The 26,034-nt window shown below is 40.8% G+C and overlaps 4 protein-coding genes across 7 annotated transcripts in view; 3 read left to right on the top strand and 1 right to left on the bottom strand.

Moving 5' to 3' along the window:
• tead4 (TEA domain transcription factor 4) overlaps positions 1–1,945 on the top strand; it is a 37,358-nt gene extending 35,413 nt beyond the window's left edge. For all 3 annotated transcript variants that reach the window (XM_088416848.1, XM_088416847.1, XM_088416849.1), the window contains one exon: positions 945–1,945. In XM_088416848.1, the coding sequence (XP_088272974.1) occupies positions 945–1,058 (114 nt within the window). In that variant the 3' untranslated portion in view covers positions 1,059–1,945. The remainder of the gene's footprint in view (positions 1–944) is intronic.
• A 262-nt stretch (positions 1,946–2,207) lies between these two features.
• Positions 2,208–6,510, top strand: mansc4 (MANSC domain containing 4). The gene is made up of 3 exons (XM_088416683.1): positions 2,208–2,427; positions 2,508–2,636; positions 3,489–6,510. Exons 1-3 carry the CDS (start codon positions 2,208–2,210, stop codon positions 6,188–6,190), a joined length of 3,051 nt encoding a protein of 1,016 aa, XP_088272809.1. The 3' UTR covers positions 6,191–6,510.
• mrps35 (mitochondrial ribosomal protein S35) lies at positions 6,397–24,817 on the bottom strand. 2 transcript variants are annotated; one of them, XM_088416552.1, is made up of 8 exons: positions 24,677–24,817; positions 10,579–10,631; positions 10,327–10,494; positions 10,205–10,265; positions 9,997–10,136; positions 7,618–7,727; positions 7,466–7,535; positions 6,397–6,740 (listed from the first exon to the last, which is right to left on the bottom strand). In XM_088416552.1, exons 1-8 carry the CDS (start codon positions 24,708–24,710, stop codon positions 6,483–6,485), a joined length of 894 nt encoding a protein of 297 aa, XP_088272678.1. In that variant the 5' UTR covers positions 24,711–24,817; the 3' UTR covers positions 6,397–6,482. The 2 variants fall into 2 exon arrangements, with proteins under 2 accessions (XP_088272678.1, XP_088272679.1); XM_088416553.1 differs by lacking the exon at positions 24,677–24,817 and adding an exon at positions 10,997–11,594.
• kcnq1.2 (potassium voltage-gated channel, KQT-like subfamily, member 1.2) overlaps positions 11,644–26,034 on the top strand; it is a 136,922-nt gene continuing 122,531 nt past the window's right edge. The window contains exons 1-3 of the mRNA XM_088416554.1: positions 11,644–11,854; positions 13,090–13,764; positions 24,713–24,803. Coding sequence (XP_088272680.1) covers positions 13,229–13,764; positions 24,713–24,803 — 627 coding nt within the window. The 5' untranslated portion in view covers positions 11,644–11,854; positions 13,090–13,228. The remainder of the gene's footprint in view (positions 11,855–13,089; positions 13,765–24,712; positions 24,804–26,034) is intronic.

Raw genomic sequence — 26,034 nt, 5'->3', positions numbered from 1 at the left:
TCAGAGGCATGCAGTACGTATGGAAAGCCTTTTTTCAGCTAAGTAGCACTTTTGTGGTACATTTTTCGGACTAAAAGCCGCACCAACAAAAATTGACCGGAAAATCTATTGTTGTCATGTATAAGCCGCACCGGAGTACAAGCAGGTTGTTATATCGAATATTTACCCACAAAGAGGGGACGTGGAAGTCTTTATTTATTTTTATATTTATTCAAAATTTAAATTTTGGATTTAAATTTAAATTTTCCCTCATTACTTCTTCTATTTGACATTTTGGTCTTACACACACACACGCGCGCGCACACACAAAAACATATAAAGTTTATCTCCCCTGAAAAATTTGCCCTCAGCAGATAAAATGAGAAAAAAATATGATATAAAAGGTAATGATTCTGAATAAAATATTTTATTGTCGTGTTTTTCCTGCGGTTTCTATGTGGTTCCTCTAAAAACTTTGCCGCCGCGAGTGACTTGTACTGTTACTACATGGGTGGACAAACTACAGCATGGGGGCCGTTTGCGGCCCCGCATCCATTTTTTTAGCGGTCGTGGCATTCGATAAAAACATTTGACCGCATCCTGTCCAGCATTTCGCTCCTTAAACACCCGTGACAACATCTACGACCGCTATTAAAGGATATAATGTACATGGAGACACTCTCAGCTCATCAGTGCAGCAGTTATAATTGCTTGCTCTTTGCAGAGGATAAAGAATAGATGCATGTAAGTATCGTTGTATTTTGTGTTCATATAATCCATAGTTTAAAGTTATAACATTGTGTCGCATATGCTATTAGCCTGTCACTGGTTATTCCTAGTATGCGTTAGCATTTTGCTAGTGGACTTTTGTAAGTTTAACATGTATTTTTTGTTTTATAAATAGTTTGAAAGGACAATGATGTTTTTTTTTTTTTTTAACGCTCCTCGTTGTTCCTCTCCCACAGGTGGTGTCCAATAGGGACACGCTAGAGACACTTCTGTGCGTGGCCTACGTCTTCGAGGTGTCCACGAGCGAGCACGGCGCCCAGCACCACATATACCGGCTGGTCAAGGACTGACAGCGCAAATGGGAACGTGGCCGCTCCTCCGCACAAAAAAAAACGCGGGCGCGCTCCTCGGCGAGCTTCGGGCTTGAACGCGAGCTCGCTCCGGGAGGCCCAACGTTTCCCAGGGACTATCGTCAAGACCACGAACCAGGCTTGCTGTGTTGACAGTGACTGAGAAGGACCATGATGCACTGCGGTCTCCATACCAAAGCCTGGCCTTGAAAAAGACCTGCATGAGAACGTTGTCATTGGTGTTTCCTTTTTTTTTTATGATTTTTAAGTCTCCTTCTGAGACGCAGCCTATTTACTTGTGTCCACTACTAATTAAAGGACATCCTTACCTTCCTCGTGTGTTTAGGTAGGACACAACGTTTGCCTCGTTGAGACAAAATGGACACAAGGGTGGACACAAACGAATGGACTGGGTCTCGGGAAGGAATGATTCTACTAGAGCTTGTTTTGCTTTGATTGTGTCGTGCATGTGCAGGAGTTTGGCTGACTCAGGGTGCCACCTACTGACTGAAAGGTGAATGGCACACACCTAAACTGAAAATGTAGACGGAAAATTGCACAACCTGTTTTTAATTTTTTGTCCCGGTGCCAATCACGTGTGAGTTATTTGGAAAAAAAAAAAAAGATAAACCTGCCACACGTACGAAGACAAGAGGAAGGAAAAAGACATCGTATTCTCTTTGTGTTTGTGTGTTTGCCGTTTTAATGTCTCCCGTGTTGTCTTAAGAAACCCAAGAAGAAGAAAAAATGGCACATATTCATAATAATAGTGATAACACTGCTACCTTGAAGCACAGCGCAGTTGGATCTTTACGTGGATTGCAGAAGTCGTCCAATGTCTCATGTTATTTGCCCTGAAGTGTCAGAAGAAATATAAGTGTTTCTTACAAAAAACAAAAATCGTGCTGGGTTTTTTGTGTTTTTTTGAGCTGTAAAACGCTTTGTGGAATTCCTCGTGTCTCTCCTACATTTTTTTATTTTTCAGGAAACCAAAATGGTTTGGAATTGCTTAAAAAAAAAAGACAAAAGTCAACGATGGAGGCCCTCGGCAGGGTCCCCTCCTCCAGGTGCGTATCAAAAACCCACCTGAAGAGGCGTGCGTAAAAGCATCCCCTCGCTATTCTGATTTCCTATTGCGCGGGGGGCACCATGAACGTCGCAAGCGGCTTTTTTACTCTTTTGCTTGCCGCGTGGCGGGCCGAGTCTCGCTGTTCTCCAAATTCCTACTACAAAAACTGCTGGATTCGGAGCTTCCCGGGAATCCTGGTGGACACGGAGGCGTCCGAGAGGCGAGGGGCGCGGCTGATGAGGAATTACCGCGAGGAAAGCGCGCTGAGATGCGGACGCGGCTGCTGCCTGATGGGAAATGGTGAGTTGAGTCGCAAATAAGCCGCGTTGCGTTCAAGTACATTTTTTCATGCTTGGTGACCAAGACTGCCTTTCCTTGAGCGTCCTGTAATGTGGCGGTCTTTTACTATGGCGCCACGCAAGACAACTGTTGCCACCTGCACTGTCCGACTTTGGAGAGCTGCATCATCAGACATAGTAACGACGCTGTCCTCTATAATGTCACCAAGGGTAAGGATATTTTTCTTTCAAGATGAAAATTATATTTTTAAACGAATTCACCTGGCAAACGGTCACAAAGGAAAGTAACGTTTATATAAATAAATGTAAATAATATCTAGTATTTGATTCTTTTGTTTGTGTGTGTATATATATATATAATATATATATTTGTATGTGTGTGTATATATATATTATATATATACATATATATACAGTATATATACAGTATATATATATATATATATATATATATATATATATATATATATATATATATATATATATATATACACACATATACACAAACATACATACATACACACACGTGTGTGTGTGTGTGTGTGTGTGTGTAATTACTAGTAAAATATGGAAGCTGCAAATTTGACAGTAATTAGCATAATTGACAGATAAATTAAAAAAAATAATCTTTATATTTTTTACACAATGTTTTACTAAACTGCAGTGACATACAAAAATGTGAAATATACATATATATTTTTATAAGCAGAGTGCATATAAGTTTAAAGATGCAGAAGAAAAAGCACAAAATTTGAGGGCACATTCTTTTTATTCGGTGACAACATAATACCAAATTTTTGTGTGCAGTTTTTGATACAGTACATGCTTTCTGGAATGATATAGAAAAAAATGGATACAGTACATTTTTACATGTGTAGTGAAATACAAAAACTGGAGATTGAATTTGGGGATGAATTTTGGTTTTAATTGAGCAATATGCAGTAGTCGGGAATAGTAAACCACTAGTCCAATATCTAGATTTTTGGTCAAGCATACAGGACTGGAAAGTACCATTAAATAATTCAGTGAAAAGTCCGTAAAGTATTTGAACGACTCGTTCAGGTGTGGATCCAGACCTCTTGGTTTTTGGCAAACACCTCCTGTCCAGCGTCCGCGTGGCTCGCGTCAACGCGTCTGAGCTGCTTCCCTTGGACAAGAGACATTTCTTCCAGCCGCCGCCACCTGTTGCCACAATCAAACCAGCCACCTCCAAGACCACCAGAAGACCCTCAACAGTCACCCCAAAACCTTCTCTGTGGTCCATCACCACATTCCGGACAAGAATCCTTACTCCATTAACCACTTTGGGTCCTGCCCTTGCCCGCACGACTCCAAATTTGCTCTCCACAAATAGTACAACCACCCGACATCTGACCTCATCCATGTCCACGGCTGGTGTCAACGTCAGTGGACAAATGTTGGATAAAGAACAGTACGTGAAGAACCCCGGTACCCAAAAGTGGATTGAAAAGCAAGACGCCAATGATTGGAGCACATTGTCATCTGTTAAAGAGCGAGACAGTAAAAATCTGTTCATCAAAACCTGGATTAGAGAGAGAGGCAGCAATGATTCAACCACCCGAAATTTGGTTGAAGACCAGGAACCCAAAGATCCAAGGAACCAATCATCGTTTAAACAGACAGACATCCACGATCAGATCACACTATCATCTGTCCAGGGTCGAGACAACAATGATTCAGGCACCCAAAAGTCGGTTAAAGACCATAAAGCCAACGATCTAAGCACCCGGTCATCCTTTAAAACCCGAGGAACCGACGACGCAACAACCCAAATAGTTGAAAGTCGACGCACCAAAGATCTGGGTACCAAAAAGTCATTTCAAATGCCAACCACTGACGAGTCAAGCTCCCAATCGTTTAAAGAGTCAGGCACTAAAGATCCGAGCACCCGGTCGTCCTTTAAAAAGTATCACAACAACAATCCAACCACCCAGAAGTTGCTCAAAGACCAAGACACGAATGATCCTAGCATCCAGCCGCGGTTTCAAGAGATAGGCATCAAAGATCTGAGTACCCGATCATCTGTTAAAGGCCGAGACCCCAACAAGCTGATTACCCAGGGTTCTCAAGTACCAGATATGGATAAACCAAGCACCCAGTCATCTTTAAATCAACAAGACACCACTGGTTTAAGGACCCAAAAATCCCTTAAAGATGAAGACACTAATGGTCCTACCACCCAGTTTTTGGTTAAAGAGATGGCCACCAACAACCAGCGCAGCCAGTGGTCTGTGAATGCGCAGGACACCAAGGATCCAAACACCAAAAGGTCATTTCAAGGACCAGACGCCAATGAATCAAGCTTCCGGACGTTTAAAGAACTGGACACCAAAGATCCAACCACCCAGTCTTTGGTTCAAGAGCAACACATCAACAATCCAACCACTCAAAAGTTTCTGAAAGACAGAGACGCCGATCATTCTAGCACCCAGTTTCAAGAGACAGGAATCACGGATTTGAGTACCCAATCATCTATTAAAGATCGAGCTATCAAGGACCCGAGCACACAGAATTACATTCAAGTACCAGACCCTGATGAACCAAGCACCCGATCATCACATAATGAGATGGGCACCACCAATCCTACCATGCAGTCATTGGTTAAAGAGATAGCAACCAACAATCCTAGCATCCAATCATCTGTGACCGAACCAGAAACCAACAATCCAACCATTCAAAGGTTTCTTAAAGACCAAGACACCAACGATCCTAGAACCCAGTCGTGGTTTCAAGAGCTAGACACCAAGGATCTGAATGACCAATCCTCTGTTAAAGGTCGTGGCACCAACAAGCAGAGCACCCAGAGTTCTTTTCAAGAACCAGAACCCGGTGAACTAAGCACCCTGCCGTCCGTTAAAGATCACGGCACCAACAAGCAGAGCACCCAGAGTTCTTTTCAAGAACCAGAACCTGATGAACTAAGCACCCTATTGTCTGTTAAAGGTCACGGCACCAACAAGCAGAGCACCCAGAGTTCTTTTCAAGAACCAGAACCCGGTGAACTAAGCACCCTATCGTCTGTTAAAGGTCACGGCACCAACAAGCAGAGCACCCTGAGTTCTTTTCAAGAACCAGAACCTGGTGAACTAAGCACCCTATCGTCCGTTAAAGGTTGCGCCACCAACAAGCAGAGCACCCAGAGTTCTTTTCAAGAACCAGAACCTGATGATCTAAGCACCCTATCGTCATTTAAAGAGCAAAACAACAACGATCCAAGCACCCAAACATCCGTTAAAGACCGAGGCACCAACGATCCTAGAACCCAACCGTTTAAAGAGACAGGCCGCAACAATCCAAGCACCCAAATGGTGGTTAAAAAACAGGGGACCAATGTCCCGAGCCCCCAAATGTCATTTAACGATAAAGCCACCAAAAATCCAAGTACCCAGACGACTTTTCAAGTGCCAGACGCCAATGAAGCAAAGACTCAACCGGCGTTACGAGAGACTGACACAAAAAGTCCAATCACCCAGAAAAGCCCAGACGACCCGAGCACCCAGACGTCAGCTAAAGAGCGAGGTTCTACTCCCGGCGGAGAGGTCACTTTGGCGGATTTGGAAAACCGGTATCAAGGCCTGCCGGCGGTGCTTGTCGCCTGTTTGGCGGTTTTGCTCGGCTGTTTCGTCTGGTTGCTTGCAAGCTGGAAGACGAAGAGGAGGAGGATGGATAACTACCGAACGTCCGCGACAAGCGGGACCATGCGTCTGATCAAGTACCATCTGGTCGCCGAGGGCGAAAACTAGTTATGGGACGGTGAAGCCTCGTGAAGCACTTTCAAGAAAATTGATATTTACATTGCATTAGCCTTCATCTTTGAACCATGAGCACCATCTAGAGGTGTAAAAAAAATCACAAGTGCTTCATGAGGCTTCACTTTCAAAAACAAGACTGAGGTTAAGGTTTTGGTTCTTAAGTAGATTTTGCCATGTTTACTCACACATCCAAGACATTTATTCCAAATTGTGTTTTTATTTTGTAAGGACAAATAAGCACACAAACACATCAGATTGCAATAAAATAGTACTAGACGAGGCGTCAGATCTTCAGCACTTTCTTGACGGCTTCTTTGTACTGCAGCAAGGCGCTCTCGCTATCGCCTTGGTTCTTCAGTCTGCTGACCGAGTCCTTGTAGTCTTGCACTTCGCTCGTACCCAGCAGACGCTGGCGTTCTTCTTCGCTGCCGCGCGCCTGGCCTAAAAGCGTGTCCAAGATGTTCTTCTGGGACGGGCTGTCCTCCCACAAATACTCCTCCGCGTCTGCTCTCGTCTTTTCGGCTTCCCATGCCTCGATTTTCTGAAAAACAAAATTATTAGGAGTAGCTATTTTGGAACTACATTCGTAGTGGTGACTTTAGGTGTGTTTTATTGTTGGAAAATTGCATCACTAAAAACAATGCGCACGTGTGCAAAACCTTTACGAAAAAGCCACTAAGAATTCTGCAATAAGCTGTTTCAAGTTCCAATTCATTTGCTCTTAATTTGAAAAGAAAAACTATTCCTGTCACAGCGTCAAAAAGCTGTGAAACCTGTGAAAATCTCACGTTTGAGACTTGAGTCTTTCGTTCCTAAGAAGTGTTGCCTCCTACGGGAAAAAACTGTCCGCTGGATTGATTGGGGTATACAGTCACCTGGGCTGTGGCGGCCAACAAGCCCGCTCTTTGTGGGCTAGTGTTCCAAAAAAAAACCCACCCCGGCGCTTGCACCGGGACTGTGCCGGCCATTGTTTGCGCTAAAGGTCAGCGGACTTGTTTTTACTTCTGCCGAGAGCAAAAAAAACAGGATGCAATAAATGACTGAGTCAGTCTTCCTCGCGATGGGAAAACGAGGCCTCGTGAAGCACTTGTGATTTTTCTTCCCTCCTCTAGATGGCGCTGTTGCAACGGGAGTGGATTTTAATCCTACTACATCTTTAAAGCAAGAGTGACATCTAGAGGACCAAAAAAATATCAAAAGTTCTTCATGAGGCTTCTTTTGAAGACATTGTCTTCCTTCTCAAAGGTTGGACGCTTTTGCACTCACCCAGGACTCGTGGTAAAGGACGGTCAGCAGGTACATAGCATAGTCGTAATTCTGTTGTCTCAATGGACAGCTGAGGGACGCAAAGGCAAGAGATTTTCGTCACGGGATTACGAGACGTCAAAAAAAAAAAAAAGCTGCGCGTGAGCGATCACCTGTCAGTGGTGATGGTGAGGACGTCCGTCTTTTTGCAGTATCTCTCCCCGACCAGTTTGAGCATTTTTTTCCTGGCGTGGTCGTCCAGGTTCAAACTGGACAGCTTCACCTGCATACGGCACAAAAACAAACTCTTTGGATAATAACAGTTATGTCATTTTTCTTCTTTAAAGAGCTGAGGGAGTGCCAGTACCAAGTATTGGAATTGGGCCGACACATGGTCACCTCCCGCTATTAGTATCGGCTACTTTTTTGGAGCAGATTTACGATAACAAACGACAAATGACAGAAGAATAGAAAATTGCAATGTATTTGATGAAATTAACTGTTGTTTTCCTCTTTTTCAGGCAGTGAGAGACTTAAAAATATTACGTTTCAAAAATAAAAACGTTACATCTTACTTTTTTTTTTTTTAATCATCTGCAATTTCATCTTTTTTTATTTTGGGGTGGGAAGTAATTAAAAGTGCTAGTGGTATCGGTACCTGGTATCGGTGACTACTCAAGAGTTGAGTACTGGTAGCGGAGAAAAAAATGGTATGAACATATATTTAACACACACACACACACATATATATATATATATATATATATATATATATATATATATATATATATTATATATAAAACACATTTTTTGTTAGGTTTTTGACTATTTACAATCACAAAAGATTAATTCTTCAACATGACTTTTGAAAGACTTTTAAGACAGCCACATTTTTATTTAATACCTATTAAAGGCAGCCTATACTTTCACACTTTTTCAGCAATAAGTTATTATTTTATATAAGGAATGATCATATGTCGCGCAACTTGCAAACGTCACGTGACCAAAATTAGAACACAGGTGCGCCCTGATTGGTCATCCCGGAAGACTTGCGCACATCACAGCATTTTCAGTCAAAAGCAAATGGGAACATGTGTTTTGTAATGTTTTAAAAATATTTTAGTGCTCTAAATAATTAATGACAACATTTTTTTTTACTGTTGAAATGGTAAAATAAGTGTAGACTTTTTAAGGAACCCGATGCAGGAAATGGACGCGTAGTGTCTGTAATATGAATTAGACTGCCCTCTGGTGGCCACGGAGTGCACAAACAGAACATTCATTTTAACAGGGAAAGATTTGTGACGCAATCGTTGTCTAGCGGGGCCAACGACTTTGACTGTTTCCGAACGTTCTGCATGACGGGTCACAGCTGGAGATAAGCATGATCTTCATCTGTGTTTTTGATTAAATTCTTATACTGTTCACGTATTGCGCTGTGACCCGGGCGTGACCCAAATGCAGCACAACAGATCCGACCCTCTTAATAATAATGCGCATTATTGCAGGCAACAATGCAAGACATGTACGTAACGCGCTAGATTTTGTTTGTGACTTTTTTTCTTTAATGAGCGATTTAATTTGTTCCTCATCAAACTGTTAAGATTATTATTATCTTTTCGACTAATCCATGCGAATTATTGGTACTATAATTCCTTATTTCCTGATAGAATCAAAAAGTCAAAGTGTTGCTGCAAACAGCCAAGGATTCAAAAGGAGAAAAAAAAACTGACAAAAAAACAGCTTAAGGGAAAGCATTGAAAGAAGACACTAGGGAGCTGAAATTTCACCCAGATGGTGACATTTTGTCAAAGTTCAACATGGCATGACCACTTCTTCATCACACTACCAGGAGTGTCCCATCCCGTGGGTAAAATACTGCAAGAATGATGTGGAAGAAAATGGGCCAAAAATGGTCAAAATACAGCAAAAGGGTAGGATATGTTTTGGATTTATGCATAATAAATAATAACACCAGTGGTAATTGCATACAAACGTTGTCATTAATTAGAGAACAACGTTGAAATAATCGGCAAATATTGACCATCGGACCAATGTAGTGAATTAGAATGTTTTATAAGTTATAAAGCATACAAGCTGACTACATATAAAAGTTGTAAAATCTAATCATGGTTAAAATGTAGAAACAATATATTTTAAAATATCTAGTAAATAATAATCAGAACATATAATTCCGACTAATACAAAGAAAAATATAAAACCAGTTATACTATTTCCCATATGTTACCAAGACAAACCCACAGCTGTTTTTTTAGTTTTATGATTAATTTCCACGTCTTTTCTGACGACAAGCCCATCAATAAACATATCGTTGGATTTGTGACACTCATTTGGATCTTATTCATGTATATTCTGATGGTAAGTCTGGGAAAACGAAGCCTCGTTAACCACTTGTAATATTTTTCATACTCCTCTAGATGGTGCTCTCGGTTTGAAAGCGAATGCATTGAAGGTGTACCCAATTTCCGCTGCATTTTCAAAAAACCAAGACTGCCATCTAGAGGATAAAAAAAAAAGTGATTCCAACTCACTCTGAGATGAACGACACGAGCTGCGGGGTTTCGTACGGAGAGGCCCGCCGACACGTAGTCGCTGCTTTCCACCTGGATGGGGAAGTGGCGCTCGCACATGGCGTCCGAGTCCAAAGCGGACGGCCACTCAGTGCAGAATGCTAACGAAAAAAGGACGAAATAAGTCAGACGTATTTATTTATTTTAGTAAGAAAAGAAAAAAACGTACGTTTGAGAGCTTCACAGTGTTTCTTGATGGCTGCCGGCGTCAAGTGGAGAAAATTGGGAATCTGCCATTGGATGTTAACAGGTGAGCATCGATCATAAAGATAACCAATCAATTTATCTAACCTTGATTAGCTCCAGGTTGCCTTTCTTCTCAGGAGGGACCCCCCCTTTCACAGGGTAGCCCATCCTCACAGGCAGGGGTACGGCGCCGGCTCGGAAGGGGGCCGCCGCCGGGTACACAGCCGTCCAATCCTGGTCCTCCGCCATCTTTTCCGTCCGTGGTGGTCCTGCCTGAAAACATAAACAGAACATGTTCATAACAACTTCAGCTCACGTGGGTTTTATGAACATCAACCAATCAAATATCAAACTTACATCTCTTCTGGGCCTTTTGGTGAGAGTTCCTCTATTGCCTCTCTCAGGAAGAGCTGAAATGAATGACAATGAAGAAATTGAATTAAAAAAAAACACGCAGTGAGATTATTTAGTTAAGTAAAAAGAAAAAAATACTCAGTTTTACTGAGCGCACTTAAAAGTAGCGCACGAAAACACCGCGTCTCGTTTATTGCGTCATCAATGCGTGCCGAGTAATGCGTCTGACAACCCCAAAAGATGATCGAGACACGTTGTTAAAAATAAGTGCTCTTCCGCTTTTATTTATAGGTTTTATAGTCAAATCGAAAAACAAAGTCGCCCGAATAAAAGGAAGTAGAAGCATATTCTTCGCAGTGACCTCGCAAAGACGCAATAGCTCAGATTCAGCGAGAACAGAACATGCGTGCGCAAACTTTACTTTTATTTGCAGCTGAGTTCAGAGGCAATGCCGTCGCGTATGTCAGCCTGCTTGACAAATTCGGCAGCCCAACGCCGACGTTTAATCGATTCAAGAACAGCAGGAATGTCTTGCTTGTGGGAGAAGCCATGTTTTTTTCCAGTCAGTACGGATCCCGACACACGACAAACTTCCCGTTCGCCCAAACGTAGAATGATTATTCAATAATGCTTTGTTATTAATGTTGTTTTGTGCAGAGCCCAGTCCTTTAATATTGTCAATAACAATGTGAGTTATTTACATTTATCATTTTTATGTCAAATACAATAACAAAATCTTGCGTTTATTGTTTTTGGAGTGAATCGCAACCAGCTGCTGCCGTTTTGGCTCAAGCGTGAGATGTTCATGTACCCTCGTAAACTGGCGACACCAGTGGTTGCTCTCGCTTAAAAACCCACTTCTGATTCTCTAATGTAATCGACCTTGCCCCGTTAACAAGTCACATTTGATACAAATACAATTGGGCAAAAGTCATAATTCATGCTCCATGTTTCTTGTGTTACAAAAAAGTGAACGTGCGGAGTTTATGTAGAAATCAAAACAATCGTGTAGCCTTGAACGCAACATAATGTCCCAAGCACTCCTTGCCAGAGATGCACTTCAAACGAGTCGCGCAATCGTATGTTGACTTGACGCGTTTGCGTTCGTCTCAGTGTTTAGCGCGGGCATTGAATATTTCTTTTATTCCACTTATAACTCGGCTTAGTCATATTTTTATTTACCTACTTATTGAATTTGCATTTGCAAGCCGAACTTGTTGCACGATTGAGAATATATTCACGATACTATCAGCTGCTGGCGCCATCTGCACATTTGAAGGTAAGTCATTTCAACTAAAACACAAACATTAGATTTGATCTATTTATTTATGTATTTATTCTTCAAATATTTGTTTCAATTTTTTTTATTCCATGGGAACATAGACGCTACTTTCTAATCCCTACTTGTTAAATGGGCTGGTTTTTTTCGATCTGCGTGTATGATGAGACTACGTAAATAAAAGATTTTGTTTTGAGTTCTTGGGCTTTTAAGACAAAATCAAGATAAAACATCATTTTTGAGTATTTGAGTACTCAAAGTATTTTGAGTTTACATGTTAGAATCTATACTTTTTCTTGTTAAAATTACTTTATCTTTTACCAGAGTAAAAGAGCACAATATTTGGGTTAATATGACCCAAATTTTTGTGTTGTTTAGCCCAAAGCAACACACAAACAAATGGTAATTTTCTTCAAGACAATAAGAAAAAATGTTGTTTTGTCAACAACAACAATAAAACAGAAAACCCATAATAGGAATTTTGTTTCAACTCAAACTGTTCTTCCATTGCTGATGGTTTAAGAGGATGTACACACTTGCACAACCCCATTATTTCCTTTATTTTTGCTACCCCCAATATATGTGGAATACATTTTCACAAGTTCTAATTCAGAATAGTGATGGAAAAAGTTGATTATTAACCCCTTCACTACCACTGACGGCTATCAGCTCAATTTTTAGTGAGCCAGATATAGTTCAAAACTCTTTCAACTAGTGTGGCAATGAATGAGTCAACCACGGTCCAGTTTTGTAATGTCCTGATCAGACCCGGCCTATTCATTTGTGTCCACTGTTGGATCAATTTGTCTCACCAAGGAAGCAAAGTGAAATGCCACCCAAACATGAGACATCATCAGAAAGCCAAGGATGTCCTCTACTGAGGACACTAGGACTTTTTAAAGCATCTCCAATGAGTTAAAAGATAGAGCACAAAAACAAATGTCCACAATTGTGGACACAAATGAGTAACCAGGATACACAACAAGCTGACATTTGAACCGGGGTGCGTAGACTTTTTTTTTGCCTATCTTTCAACCATGATATTGTTGATCATGGAAATGGAAAGTGACCCATCAGTGTGACACACTTGTCTGTGGTAGAAACTCCATCCGCAGGATGACAGCGGTCCTTGTGGTCTTTGTCATGTCTTCGTCCATAACTGAGGACAGATGACACCCTTTCAAATTGCTACCATAGTGTTTGGGTTTTATAATCGTGCGTTTTCCATGGTTCAGGTGTCCAAGCGGCGTCCCCCTCAGAGCTTGTTCCCCGTCACATTATCCTGGCATCTCACATCACCTGCTCCCGTCCAGGTATGGACGCACATACTGCCCCGCACACCGAGCGCTCATCGGCAACAGGAAGCTAGCCTAGATGTCCTCCGCGAGCTCCTCCAAGTGCTCCCTGCCTCTCGTGGAGTCTCCATCGGCTCCGTCTCGGAAGCTGGCCGGCAACATGGGCGAGAGGCGGACGCGCTCCTTCCACATGACGTGCCGCCTCCAACGGGACTACGGCAGCCGGCTGGGGGGCCCCTTTGCCCGCTACGGCCCCAACGGCTACGCCGGCACCAGCCTCAGCCTCAGCCTGGACCAGGAGACGGACGCCGACAATCCCGGCGAGGCCCCCGCGCCCGGCGCGGGCCGCTACTCTCCTGTTTCACTGGAACTGGACCCCGCGGCGGTGAATAATGGATCAGGCGTCCCCCGCCGTCCGCCCGCCAAGGACCCGGCCTTGCAGATCGCGCAAGGCCAGCTCCCCGTCGCCTCGGCGCCTCTGCCGCGTTCCAGCTGGCTGCATCGCCACCAGAAGGAGTTCCAGCGGCCGTACGTCAAGACCAGCATGCAAGGCGATGTTTACAACTTCCTCGAGAGACCCGCTGGACTCAAATGTTTCCTCTACCACTTCCTCGTGTAAGTACCGCTGCAAGTACGTGAAGGCACTTTGGGGGTACTTGTGATTTTATTAGGGTTTCTGGAGGTATCAGTAAATCTCATCAAATGAAGGGAGGGAAAAGTACAGTTTTATTTTCAAATGAAGAGCAAATTGACTGGAACACGAATCTCCTTATTGGTGAATTGTGTTTTAGTGAATTATTTGCAGAATATTTTACATCTTTATTTTGCTAATACAAACGAGCGTTTTCATTTTGCGATTGCAGATGACATCGTGTAACTATTGCTCATCATTGACAGTTAATGATGTCAGAGTGTGATGTAACAAGCTCACTCTGTGAAACAGTAAAACAAGTTTCAATTTTAAATTTTTGAGTCAATGTAGCACGTTTTATAGGGATACTCGCCCCTGTTCTAAAATCAAATCAAATTGCTTAATATTGGGAGTTAAAATCCCATTGGATCTCAATAGACTCTGCAGGTGGACCCAACACATGCTTGTTCGCTGTTTGATATCTGCACCGCCTCTTCTCGTTAATTACATCTTGTACAGTATTAGGTTCTGGCCCTCGAAACAGAAGTCGAGAGTGTGTGTGTTTTGTATATGCTTGCTTAAAGAGCCAAGCAGAAGCAGGTCAGTGTGATCTGGTCCACCGTATCCAGTAGCTCTGGCCAGACGCGAACGTCTGCCGCACGTCTTGTTCTGCTCCGGCCCGCTGTCAACAAATAAGTAGCCTCATGCATGAAACATGGAGGCGCTTCCGTGTGTGTGTGTGTGCGCGTGCTAAGACGACCTACATTGGGAACATGCTGACCTGTACTTAAAACAGAGATGGCATAAAATGTCTCCTAGAAGCTTTCCTTTATTGGTACAGTGGACCCCCGTGTTACAACGTCCCTGATTTACGTTATTTTCATGTTGCGATGTGGAATACTGAGTTTTTTCATCCTCTCTTTAAGACATTTTCCCCGTTATTTGACCAAAACAACTGTCATGACCCTAGGGGCTGTAATTGTATTGTTTCGTCTCCATCTGCAGGGGTTTTTAGGTAATTACACTTATTTTCAGTTGCCGTCCCTGTTAGCCATGGGTCCCAAGATTGCTAGTGATGTTAAAGAAAGAAGTAAAAAGATGATTTATATGGAAACAAAGCTGGAGATAACCCTTATATGGGAATATGGGCATAACAAGCGGCACTCAAAAGTAAAAACAACCCTTTCTATATGTTATATTAATGATGTTTTCTGATTGTATACATGTATATTATATATACGTAGCACTTACTATTCTATTTTGGTACCAATTTTTAATACGTATGTACAATTTTGATGTTTTTACCTGGGGTTCTAAACGCATTCGCTATTTAACATAGCTTTGGATTGCCCGTCATACGACGAATTCGCCTTACGAACCCAATCGGATTAATGTCGTAACACGGGGGCCCGCTGTGTTATTAAAAATAAATGAATAAGGCAAATGTTTTGGTTTTTCGCATTGTTGACTGGGTGGGGTAATAATGCTTTTATCTCGGCCAGTGCGGGGTTTGCGCGGAGCACGATGCTGACCTGGCTGCTGTTGTCTCACTTTAACAGGATGTGGCTGGATTAGCGCTGCTGTTGCTCCACATGTACACTCAACTGGGAATAGGCCCACTGACCGGTCGCCGCTTTGATGTGACCTTCTCTAGGAATAAAAAAAAAAAAACAGAGGAATGGCTGTTGCCAACTATTCAGCAAAATAGAGACATTTTTTTTAGTTGGTCTATTGAAACAAAAACCTTTACAACCTGCAAACGTGTTAATTTTGTTATGTCTACTTGCACTTTCTGGCAATACCAGGGTACTTTTATTCTCGAAAAGTTGAATATGAAGTAAAAGCAGAATTTGATTTAACATTTAACAAAGCGGAAAATCGTATTCCCTGTGCCGATAGCCTCCGATTAGCAGACGCTATGTTAGTGCTAGCTAGCTAGTGACATGCTTCTTTTGGCAGTAGGTCAACATTGTCAAAATTGTCACTTTTCTGGTAATATGAGAGCATGTTTTGCTGTAAAAGTTAGATTAGTGCAGTGTTTCTCAACTATATTTTGCCAGGCCCCCCCTAGAAAAAAGAAAACTTTTCGCGCCCCCCCAGTCGATGCACTGAATATAAATAAGATTATTATTGATGAAAATTGTTTAAGTATACCTACACATGTATCCTTTTTAACATGAACAACAGAAAAACGCAAAATAAATCAACTTTCAACAACTGTTAATTATTTTTATCGCGTTTATACGGGCTATAGCTTAGTCTAAAACGGAAAAAACCCTAACCCTAATCCCCCCAGGGGGGCCCGCCCCACTATTTGAGAAGCACTGGATTAGTGTATGAATAACATTAGCAAATATTTACGAAATAGTTTAGTTAACGTTCGTTAATATGTCCGTTCTAATAGCCGCTGGCTATTGGACCAATTAGCAAAGTGCTAGCTAGCTATTGTTTTTTTTTGTAATGGGTCATAATTGTTAAGTTTAGGTATACTCACCCTTTCCGGTAGTGCCTGCGCATGTTTTGGTCTAAAAATTGTATTCACGTGGAGAATACGATCAAATATTACTATCGTTACGCTATGTGCATGCGTGCTAACAGCCTCTGGCTAGCAAGCTTGCTAGTAGCATGCATAGTAGAATTTATTTTGTCTAATTTTAAATGTGGATAAATCGGTTCCCGCTTCTTTTTTCATCGGTTCCTCACTGCACCCAACGCGAACCCGAACGTGGACCGAGGTACATAATCATTTTCACGGTATGCAGCGATGAATATGTAAGAGCAACTCAATACAGATCTCATAACTTGCTACCAAGAAATGGAATTGACCCACAGAGACAGTAATCTCTCATAAGCAGATATCCAATATATGGCTTTAGTTCCACATACGTACATAGGAGGAGGGTAAAACCCGGAGGCTGATGTCTGTAATCTGCCGTGTTATAAATACACGACGCAAATATTGCAGACAACATCTGGACGTCTGCGTTCTCACAGGTGCGAGGGCTACATGTTTGATGACGTCACGGTTGTAGAACTCGGCTTTGTAATTATCAAAAGATGAGCACGGCAGATGCGTTTATTATGGCCGAAATAAGGAAGCCGAGCCGTAGATGAAGCGTCTGAGTGAGTTCTAGGGTGGGATTATGCTTTCAGTCAGAGGGCATTTAGGAATCATAACTACACAGTTTGTTCCATCCTGGTTATGTAAAAGACTCTAGGAGAGTGTCCAAATGTGATCTCTGGCCTTTGCCGTCTGCACGCAATCTCCTAAAACCTCCCACACGATGTATGCCCGCTTAATATTAACGTGACAATTCGCGATTCACCTTGGAATCTTTATACAGCGATCCCCCATACTTCGCTGTTAATGGGGGGTTGAAATCCGCAAAGTAGGGTATCAGTCCCTAGATTTCTATGCACGCACCCAATATAGCCGCAGTAACCATAAACAATCTTTTTTTTTGTGTGTGTATTTTTTGCGTATTTTATTTCCTTTCTCCTATTATTTAACATTACATTACCCTTATTAACATTATTGTATATTCATTAAATAACTAATATGACTTAGTTTGTTGAGAATTTGTTCTCAGGACTGGTTATCTGCACCAAGACTCGGGTGAGAGAGTACGCAAGTCATCACGTTGAATTTCATATTTATTTTGGCTCATGTATGGTGTATTATGTAGTATCTGTTGAATAATAAATCAACAATAATCTTAAAGTCAGTCAACTAACATATAAACACTTAATCTATGAATTTACTGTACTTTTAGCCGACATTAGCGGGTTAGCAAAAACTAACAACTACTAACTATAAAGTGCAACCTCTACACAAACGAAGACATAAACAGAATAAACACTCATCGCTTACTAAACATAGGCAGTAGCGTGCGTTATCAACAAAAATGATAATAAACTACAAATATGAGCTTACGTTGTCATTCATACGTCACCGCAATGAGCCGAATGACGCACAGAGAACGTAAAACAGGAAACAGAAATGCAATGTTACCCGACAAATTAAAAGCATGCATTTCAAAATAAGATAACAAACGTCACGAACTCTAACGCTTGAAGAATTCTTAACATAGTCATTATCTAATATTACTTAGTTATTTAATGAATAGAGTACTGCATGATGTACTTTTTTCAAATTTTCTTCCATTTTTGCGCATTTTTTAAATGATTTTTTAGTTTTAAATGTATTTATTTTTTCCTGGAAAATCCCGCAAAGTACTGAAACCGCGAAGTAGGAGGGACACTTGAAACGTTCTCGCGGAGCGACGACTCGGGCGGGCACCTTTACGAAAGCGGGCTTATTTAAAGGCCGTCACGAGTGACGCGTGTGGCACCATTGAATACACCCCCCCCCCCCCCCCCCCCCCCCCCCCCCCCACGCTGACAGCCGTCCGCTCAGAAGGGGCCCATCAATTTCAAACGCGCGCGGTTTCGGGTTCTCGCTCCTTTGTTCAGGCAAAACATTTGAGCCTCAATTATTGCTAGGGGGGCCGTTCATCAGTAATGCAGAGCCTATTAAACACACAATGGAAAGGAAAGGCGGCCCCGCGTTTCCGTGAACTGTTGACAGGGGGAATATTGGAACGGCTCCGACTCATTCTCGCCTTCTCGCTTTGACAGACGAGCACTTAGCTTCAATTGTTGAAGCAATTTGACGACATGCCCCCCAAAAAGCCTCGTAGTGAATGTAGGGATGTTTGATGCCATTTTTTTTCCAAGGCTGATTACCGTGTGAGCGCTTATCTCTTGACTAGTGTCCGATACCAAGTAGTGATACCATTAGTGATTAGGATATACAAAATTCCATACTGATTATTTTAAAGGTATTATGTTCTTCTAATTTGTAACTTCTTGTTTGTGGAGATGTTCCAAGACGGCGGCAAATTCAAGTACGGGCTCCTATTGCGAGTAGCGATATCTTGAAATAAGGACAGGTATCGTCGCGATAGCAAGACTTGATATCGGTACTTCTTTCAGTTGAATGTTTAACGTAAAATAAATGAACGTCGCATTGAAAGATGTTCAAATCAAATTTGCCATCATTTTCCGTGAAATTTTTGAAATAAATAAATCAAAAAGACCCTGACTGTCTTATAAAGATTGAAGGATTAAGCGTCACTTTTATTTTGTTATTGTCATTTTTTACAGGACTGCACAAAACCCCCCCCCCAAGGAAACACAGTTATTATCCATATTACAATCACACTGAAAATTGAAAAATCTGATAATTTGTTGCAACATTGACTAATGCTAATTGCACTTTTGCAATATGTTTTAGTTAACTAAAGGTAAAAAACTGTCAATTTTTTTAGAGATAGATTGATTAATGGCTGGGCCAATTATTGGCACCGATTTGTAGCTTTTGGCGAGTGTAGTATAGTATAGTATAGTATAGTATAGTATAGTATAGTATAGTATAGTATAGTATAGTATAGTATAGTATAGTATAGTATAGTAATGGGCTTTTTTGTTAAAAAATAAATTCAAGACCCTCGGAATTTGCGACAGCTTTTTTTTAGTTTTTGTCTGAAATCAAAGCAAAGATACTGTAGGTGAAAGTTTAACATTTTAGTTATTTTTTTTAATTTGTGGGGGAAAATATTGTAGAAAACTAAAGAGACATTTTTGTTAGAATTTTAAAACAGATGTCAGGGATTAAAAAAAACAAACGTTCTAATTTAACGTTGCTGCATAAACACAATGTTTTAAGACAAATCGATACAAAGAATTAAATCAAAACTTGTATTTCTCTCCACTATCGATAATCCGTATCATTAGCGGCCCTAAAAAAAAAAAAAAGCATTGATCTCCAATTTTTAGTATCAAACCAAAACCCGAATTTAGATATAAGCTATTCTCACTGCGTTTTCACTTGTAAGCGTTAGTTATCTTTTTGGGTGCGCACCAGGGTTCAGTTATTAGCCCCCCACACTTTAGCCGACATGAACCTCGCTCCGTTTTTCCGCGTGGACCAGTAAGACGATTTCCATTCATTTCCCAACTATTAGGCGGGCGAGATGACGGCTAAGCCAGGATGAAATATCTGCTTCTGGCTGCGGGCTGATGTGCGCTAATCCATCCTTAAGCTCCTCCCACGGAAGGGATGGAGCCGGGGGGGGGGGTCAGGGAGGACTGCTCTGTCTCTGATGTGCTAGCTTAACTGTCATGGCCGGGGCAATTTGGGTACTCATTTGTGCTTGTTTAGCTCTACCCTAGACCAGCCTCACGTTTTTTGTTGTTGCTGTTTTTTTTGTTGTTGTTTTTTTACGAAGCAAGTGTTTCGCAACCTTTTTTCAATGATGTACCCCCCTGTGAAAAATGTTGCTGGCCCCTAACCAGCACAAAGCATTTGTAGCAGTATATCAAGGGTCTGCGAATACTATGTGTGTGAAAATGGCAGAAAGTCCCAGATTTAAAAAAATCGAGGGTCCACATAGTAAGAAGGGATTCCCTTGGTCACTTCTGTTCACCCTGTGACTCCGCCCCTGAAGCAAAGGCATAAAGCTTTTTGCTAAGGAATCTTTAAAACACAACTTAGAAATAAGTTGCTTCATGTTCAAATTAATTTGCTCTTAATTTGAAAAGAAGACAAACGTACTGCTTCATCATAGCATTAAAATGTACCTAAATTAGATCTGCTAATACCTGCAAAAATCTCACTTTGAGAATCCTTGCAATAGTTCATTTAAGGGGAGGTCGAGTCAAAAATATTTTTTTTTGCACTTCCACATATCCAGATATGTCATATTGCATTTGGGGAATATGAATATCCAACCGGCTCAGAGGCGGCGGCCATTTTTTCAATTGCTGCCCACTATAAAATGACATCACTGTTCCGCGACGGTTCTCAAGCTTGGCCATCGTTACGAACATATTTTGAAGTCGCACGTGGATCGAAAGCACTCAACTGTAATAGTACGTTGTTTTCTGAATATTAATGAGATCCAAACAAGCTTAAAGAGAAGTCTAAATCCATAATACTGTCTAGGCATAGCTAGAAGCAGACAAAAAAAAAGGTCCACAATTAATGGGCGTGTCAATAATATTAATACTTCTTAGAAAAATTATTATATTTCTCTCAATGCGGTCATCATATTTGCATATAAAATAATAACACTTTTTTTTTGGGAAGCGACATGCTGGGATTTTGAATATTGTCGGTAATTCTCACTAAAGCCCCAGCTGTTTTGTTTTAATCAGATCCCGCAGGTTTTTGGCCCCCGATCTGCCGAGCGAGGTTGCCTAACAGTTTTGGAGTGACCCCGTCCTGTCCCGCACGTCTGTCGGCGGCAAAAATATTTTGTCCTTGCTCCCGCTGCTGTAAGCTTTGACAAATGTCGACTCACTCAGTGAAACCATGTTTGTAAAAAAAAAAAAAAAAAAGGCTAGTGTTTTATTTCAATTTGTATCAGTTAATCAGTTCCATTTCAGTTTTTCCTTAAAGGGACAGTGTGTAAGATTGAGACCGTTTTTCATTCAAAATGAATAAATGAAATGATTGTAAATTTCAAAAACTTGCAAATGAATGTGTTGTTAATGACCAAAAGTGTGTTTTAAATATAATTGTCGATCTATTTACATGATATTACATGGGGGGGTGGCGCTTCTCCGGAGGCGGCCATTTTTGTTATACCTACTGACTAGTAAATGCAGCATCTGCAGCACCTCCTGCTGTCCATAATTAAAAACGCTCTAAATCTTACAGACTGTCCCTTTAAATGAAAACCTTGAACAGATACATTAGCTTTTGTGGTTACTTGCAAAAAAAAAAAAAGAATTAAAAATAAAAAACATCTGCAGGAAAGCCGCACTGGACTATAAGCCTCGGGGCTCAAATCATGAGTAAAAAGTTGCGTCTTATAGTCTGAAAAATGGTAATGGTATTAACTGCTTATTTACATTTAAAGTCATAAAATAAATTACAATTATTTTCGAGGTGATGTGGCACACACGCACCCTTAGAAGACTTTCTGGCTACGCCCATAGCGAGTGAGTAGAGATGACAAATTTGAAGAAAAGAAAACTGCCATTAATTTAATCAAATTTGAAGGGAAAATGCTATATTTGAATATATATACTATAGGGCTATCATTATAGTTTTGAAGAGGAAATTTTCAAGTCATCACGTTTGAAAAGTGTCAGTGGTATCGGTACTCGGTATCGACAACTACTCAAGAGTTGAGCATACTGATATTGGTCTGAAAATATGTACTGTAAATTCCCTACTTTTTGCCCAGTATTACTGACGTATACGGCGGACAAAGTGTTATTTTTAGGTTGCGCGCACACGTGTTTAGCTGCAGCGCCATATGTCGAGGACACGGTAGCGAGCGGCGTGTCCTCGAGCGGAACCGTGGGACGGAGGACTTTTTAAGCCCTCACCTGTGCCCTCGTCCCTTTTCGAGCAGAGACCCCGAGAGGCGGGTCCATTGAGAGTCTTCAACTTTATCATCCCGCCATGAGTTTGGGATTTCCGTTAGACGGGCTGGTGTGTGCGCGGGGGGCGGGGGGAGCGTGACATCTGCGCGCGCGAGGGGTCAAGTAATCCCCGGCCCGTAAAATCACAGGCCCATCTGCCCAATGTGTCTTTTAAGTCGGGAGTCTTTACCTTCCATCACCTCGCTCGACACTTTTCACACTGCCGATGACGACCGTTGGAACTCTTTCAGGACTTTGAGGGAAATGATATCAAGGCCATTCAGGATGATTTTAATAGCTGTTATGATCATGTAAATATGAATGAGATTCCAATTCTTGGAACTCGTAGCTTTATTATGAATATTAAGAATAGAATATGTCCCCCCAAAAATGGTTCGTCTACTGATTCAATACTGATATTGCAGCCTGGAGAGTTGTCAGATACCAATATCGATCCAATATGATATCTGCAAGACTGATACATACTTTTAATTATTTTTGTAGTAGGAATGGTCAATGGTGGTTTCTTCAGACTGATAGCAGAACGGGTACCCCCACCCCCTCAAAAAAGATGGAGGAAAGTCCTATCTATTCCAATATCCTCCAGAGACCAAGCCAATTCCTTTGTCCATTGTAGTGGACATTTGTTTTGGTCTATTGTAAATCAGCATTGTAAAACATTCGGGTTCCGGGTCAGTTCAGGGCTTTAATCCAGCCCCAAGATTATTTTTTTGGTGGTGTAAACTACATAAATGAAAAAACTTGAAATGTTTTATGATTAATAATAATGTTAATGTTTTATGGTTGTTAGTGATGTTGTACTATTAAATCTCATTCAATACCAGGTACGTATTTTCACTTTTTTTTTTTAAGAGTCCAGACATTCAGTCCCAGATACTTAAGTATCGATTTGATACTTAAGTACCTGTAAATTAATGTCCTTAATGTACTTGTATTCATTGCTGTCTTCCTGAGACAAAATGGACACCACAGTAGACTCAAATGAATAGGCTGGTACAGCATTTTCCTTATGTCATGAAATTGATGGCAATTTTTAAAACTGCTCCAAGAGAGCCGCCAATACTAGTATCGGGTCCTATGGTGAGTACCGATACTTTGAAATATTGGTCCAATACCGATATTTGGAATCAGTACTTGAGAACTAAGTAATACTATTGAAATAAAGACAATAGAGACCCAAGCTATTCATTTGTGTCCATTTTGTCTCAACAAGACAGCAAACGTAATGGCATCCTTCCAACGCATGAAACAGATTGATTTTCAATATCGATATCGAATTGGGACGCCCCAAAATCGAGCTAAAAAATGATCAATTCAAAACAGTCATTACAAAAAGTCACCACAAATGAGAAAAAAAAAAAAACAACTCATCATGACGCAGGAAGTAGTTCTTACACCTCAATTTTACCAAATAAAACTTTTTTGTGGACTCTCCCAATTAAAAACCAGATCCACATCCTGCTAGTCGGGGACGACCGAGTTCAACGACAGCGACCTTGCTGGATTTGTGTTTACTTCATGTGCGACATGAATGAAAATAAACAAGACACTTACATAACCCCTTTTTCAGCATATGGCCTGTAATCCATCTTGTAGCACACAGAAACCCAACACACCCTTTGCTATTTGTATATGTGAGTGTGTTTTTTTTTGTGTGTGTTAAAGTGAGCCCAATCCCGATGATACCGCATGCAAACATCACTGCCATGTCATGTCAAAGCACCGCAAAGATGTGTCCAAAGGATTATTTCTGGGATCGTTAAAACACACAACTGATTCTGCTCTTAATCCCGCCAGGGTTTGGAAAGAGACCTGGCAAAGCTGCGAGGACCCCCCCCCCCAAAAAAAAAATAAAATAAAACATGAATGAGTCAGAAATTTGGGGTGGGAATCAAGTAGGGCTGCATAATTAATCGAATTTGAATCACAATCACGATACTGGCTTAATTAAGATGATCCTCGGCGATATTAACATTTCAAAATCCTGCTACCGTACATGTCAAATCAAGCATTTTCTCATCCTACCGCCAGGGGGCAATGTTTCCCACATGCTTGCAAGACAAAAGCCTCTGCTTTTCTCACCCTTATGTATTATTTACCAGTGTGAAATGGCGTTGAGTTTCTCACCTGATTGCAGTGCTGTCAATTGAGACCCATTTTGAAAAATCCGATTTGCAAAAAATTGGGAATAAATTCGGTTTAAAATGCCCCATAATGACATTTTGACTGCTAATTGATTAAAATTTGCTTATAGTGCACAATGTGCTTGGTTCCAAGTAGTCTTTTTTTTTTTTCATTGGTTTGCACTCAGCAAGTAAATTAACTGCGTTGTCCTGTGTGCCAAGTTTGCCAGGGGCGGAGCTACAAGGTGGCCACGATCACCACTTGTTACTCTCAGGCCATACCAACCAAAAAGGAAAATTCTGACATCTGACTTACTGTTACTCTTTCCTCCTTGTGTCTTTGTCCTCATAGCTTCCTCATGGTCCTGGTATGTCTCATCTTCAGTGTCCTGTCCACAATCGAGCAATACGCAGACTTTGCTTCCGGGTCCCTCTTCTGGATGGTGAGTAAAAAGAAATTGTAGTATCATCTAAAAACATGTGTGGCGTGCAGTACCTACATGCAGCCACAAGATGGCAGTAAAAGCTCTCTAGTGGTGGTGAGTGACAGCATATGTTACACGAGGGCATAAAATATCCTCTCATTACTGATGATCAGACTCCCATGACTCAGGCCTAACACTCATGCTTTTTTTTGTATATTTGTATCAAATGCCATTAGAAAACTGTCAGAAAGTCTTAAAGAAAAGCCTATTGATAGTCTTTGGTTTGTTGTGTGTGTTTTTTTAGGCTACTAATGAGCTAATGTGCACAAACTAATAACAGTACAGAGGGCCACATACAGAAAAAAGTATGAAATTGCTATTTTATTTTCAATATATTTTTTCATTTATCAAGCACACCAAAATCAATCAAGTAATGTTTCTGTATTAGTTTTTTTTTTTTTTTTTTTTTTTAAATTGCTTCCAGAACAACTTCAAATTTTGGCTGGTCTGAGACCCTGAAACATACCCCCAAATTTTTTTTTTGAATCCCATCTCCACATTTAGGACCAAAACAAGAATTGCAAGATGACTATTTTTAAATCAATGACTTGAAAATCCTTAAAAATGATATGTACACAATTTGTACTTTAATAAGAGAAGCGGAGAAACAGTTTTTGCGTGTAAAAATTAATTATTCACTGTAGGGTTATGAGGAGATATTGTTACTAGTTTAGCCATAAATTTAGAAAATACCTATAAACATACACAACACTTTTATGTTTAAAAACTATAAAACTCTTGAATTTCTTTCGTGAAATAAAATACAACTAAATGCTGTGTCCCACTTTGAATGACAAACAGCAGACTAAGCTAACATGCTAACGTTCATAAGCAAACACACTGATTGCTAGCTTAAATACTAATCGCGAACTCAATATTAATCGCAACTTCTATTATACTGATTATGAGTGAACACTTGTACAAAATCATTCTGGTACAAAATACAATTAGCAAATCCCATTCATTTCAAATGACGAAATATTACACAAAACATTTACAATATGAACTTGCCTTAGAAAACTTACTAGCCACGCTTAACAGGAAATGCAATAATATCCGGTTTGCTTTTCACAATAAAACATTTTTTTTTTAAACGCGTTATACTGATAAAAAAAAAAAACAGTTCTGTAATCATAGGAACACAAAATAAAGAATATACAGTCCTTTGGGAGCCAAATAATGTACATTT

This window comes from Hippichthys cyanospilos, chromosome 6 (genome assembly GCF_059441005.1).
Source record: "Hippichthys cyanospilos isolate Australia breed blue-spotted pipefish chromosome 6, RoL_Hcya_1.0, whole genome shotgun sequence".
NCBI classification, from domain to species: domain Eukaryota; kingdom Metazoa; phylum Chordata; class Actinopteri; order Syngnathiformes; family Syngnathidae; genus Hippichthys; species Hippichthys cyanospilos.
Note: the sequence above shows the minus strand (reverse complement) of the source record. Positions and strands in the feature narration are given on the sequence as shown.

Coding starts and splice junctions, on each gene's coding strand:
- mansc4 (XM_088416683.1), top strand. CDS start 2,208: ATGAACGTCGCAAGCGGCTTTTTTACTCTTTTGCTTGCCGCGTGGCGG. Junction 2,428..2,507: donor CTGCTGCCTGATGGGAAATG/GTGAGTTGAGTC, acceptor CCTTTCCTTGAG/CGTCCTGTAATGTGGCGGTC. Junction 2,637..3,488: donor CCTCTATAATGTCACCAAGG/GTAAGGATATTT, acceptor CGACTCGTTCAG/GTGTGGATCCAGACCTCTTG.
- mrps35 (XM_088416553.1), bottom strand. CDS start 11,126: ATGGCTTCTCCCACAAGCAAGACATTCCTGCTGTTCTTGAATCGATTA. Junction 10,137..10,204: donor ACACTGTGAAGCTCTCAAAC/GTACGTTTTTTT, acceptor TTTTTTCGTTAG/CATTCTGCACTGAGTGGCCG. Junction 7,728..9,996: donor CTCGTGTCGTTCATCTCAGA/GTGAGTTGGAAT, acceptor TGCCGTATGCAG/GTGAAGCTGTCCAGTTTGAA.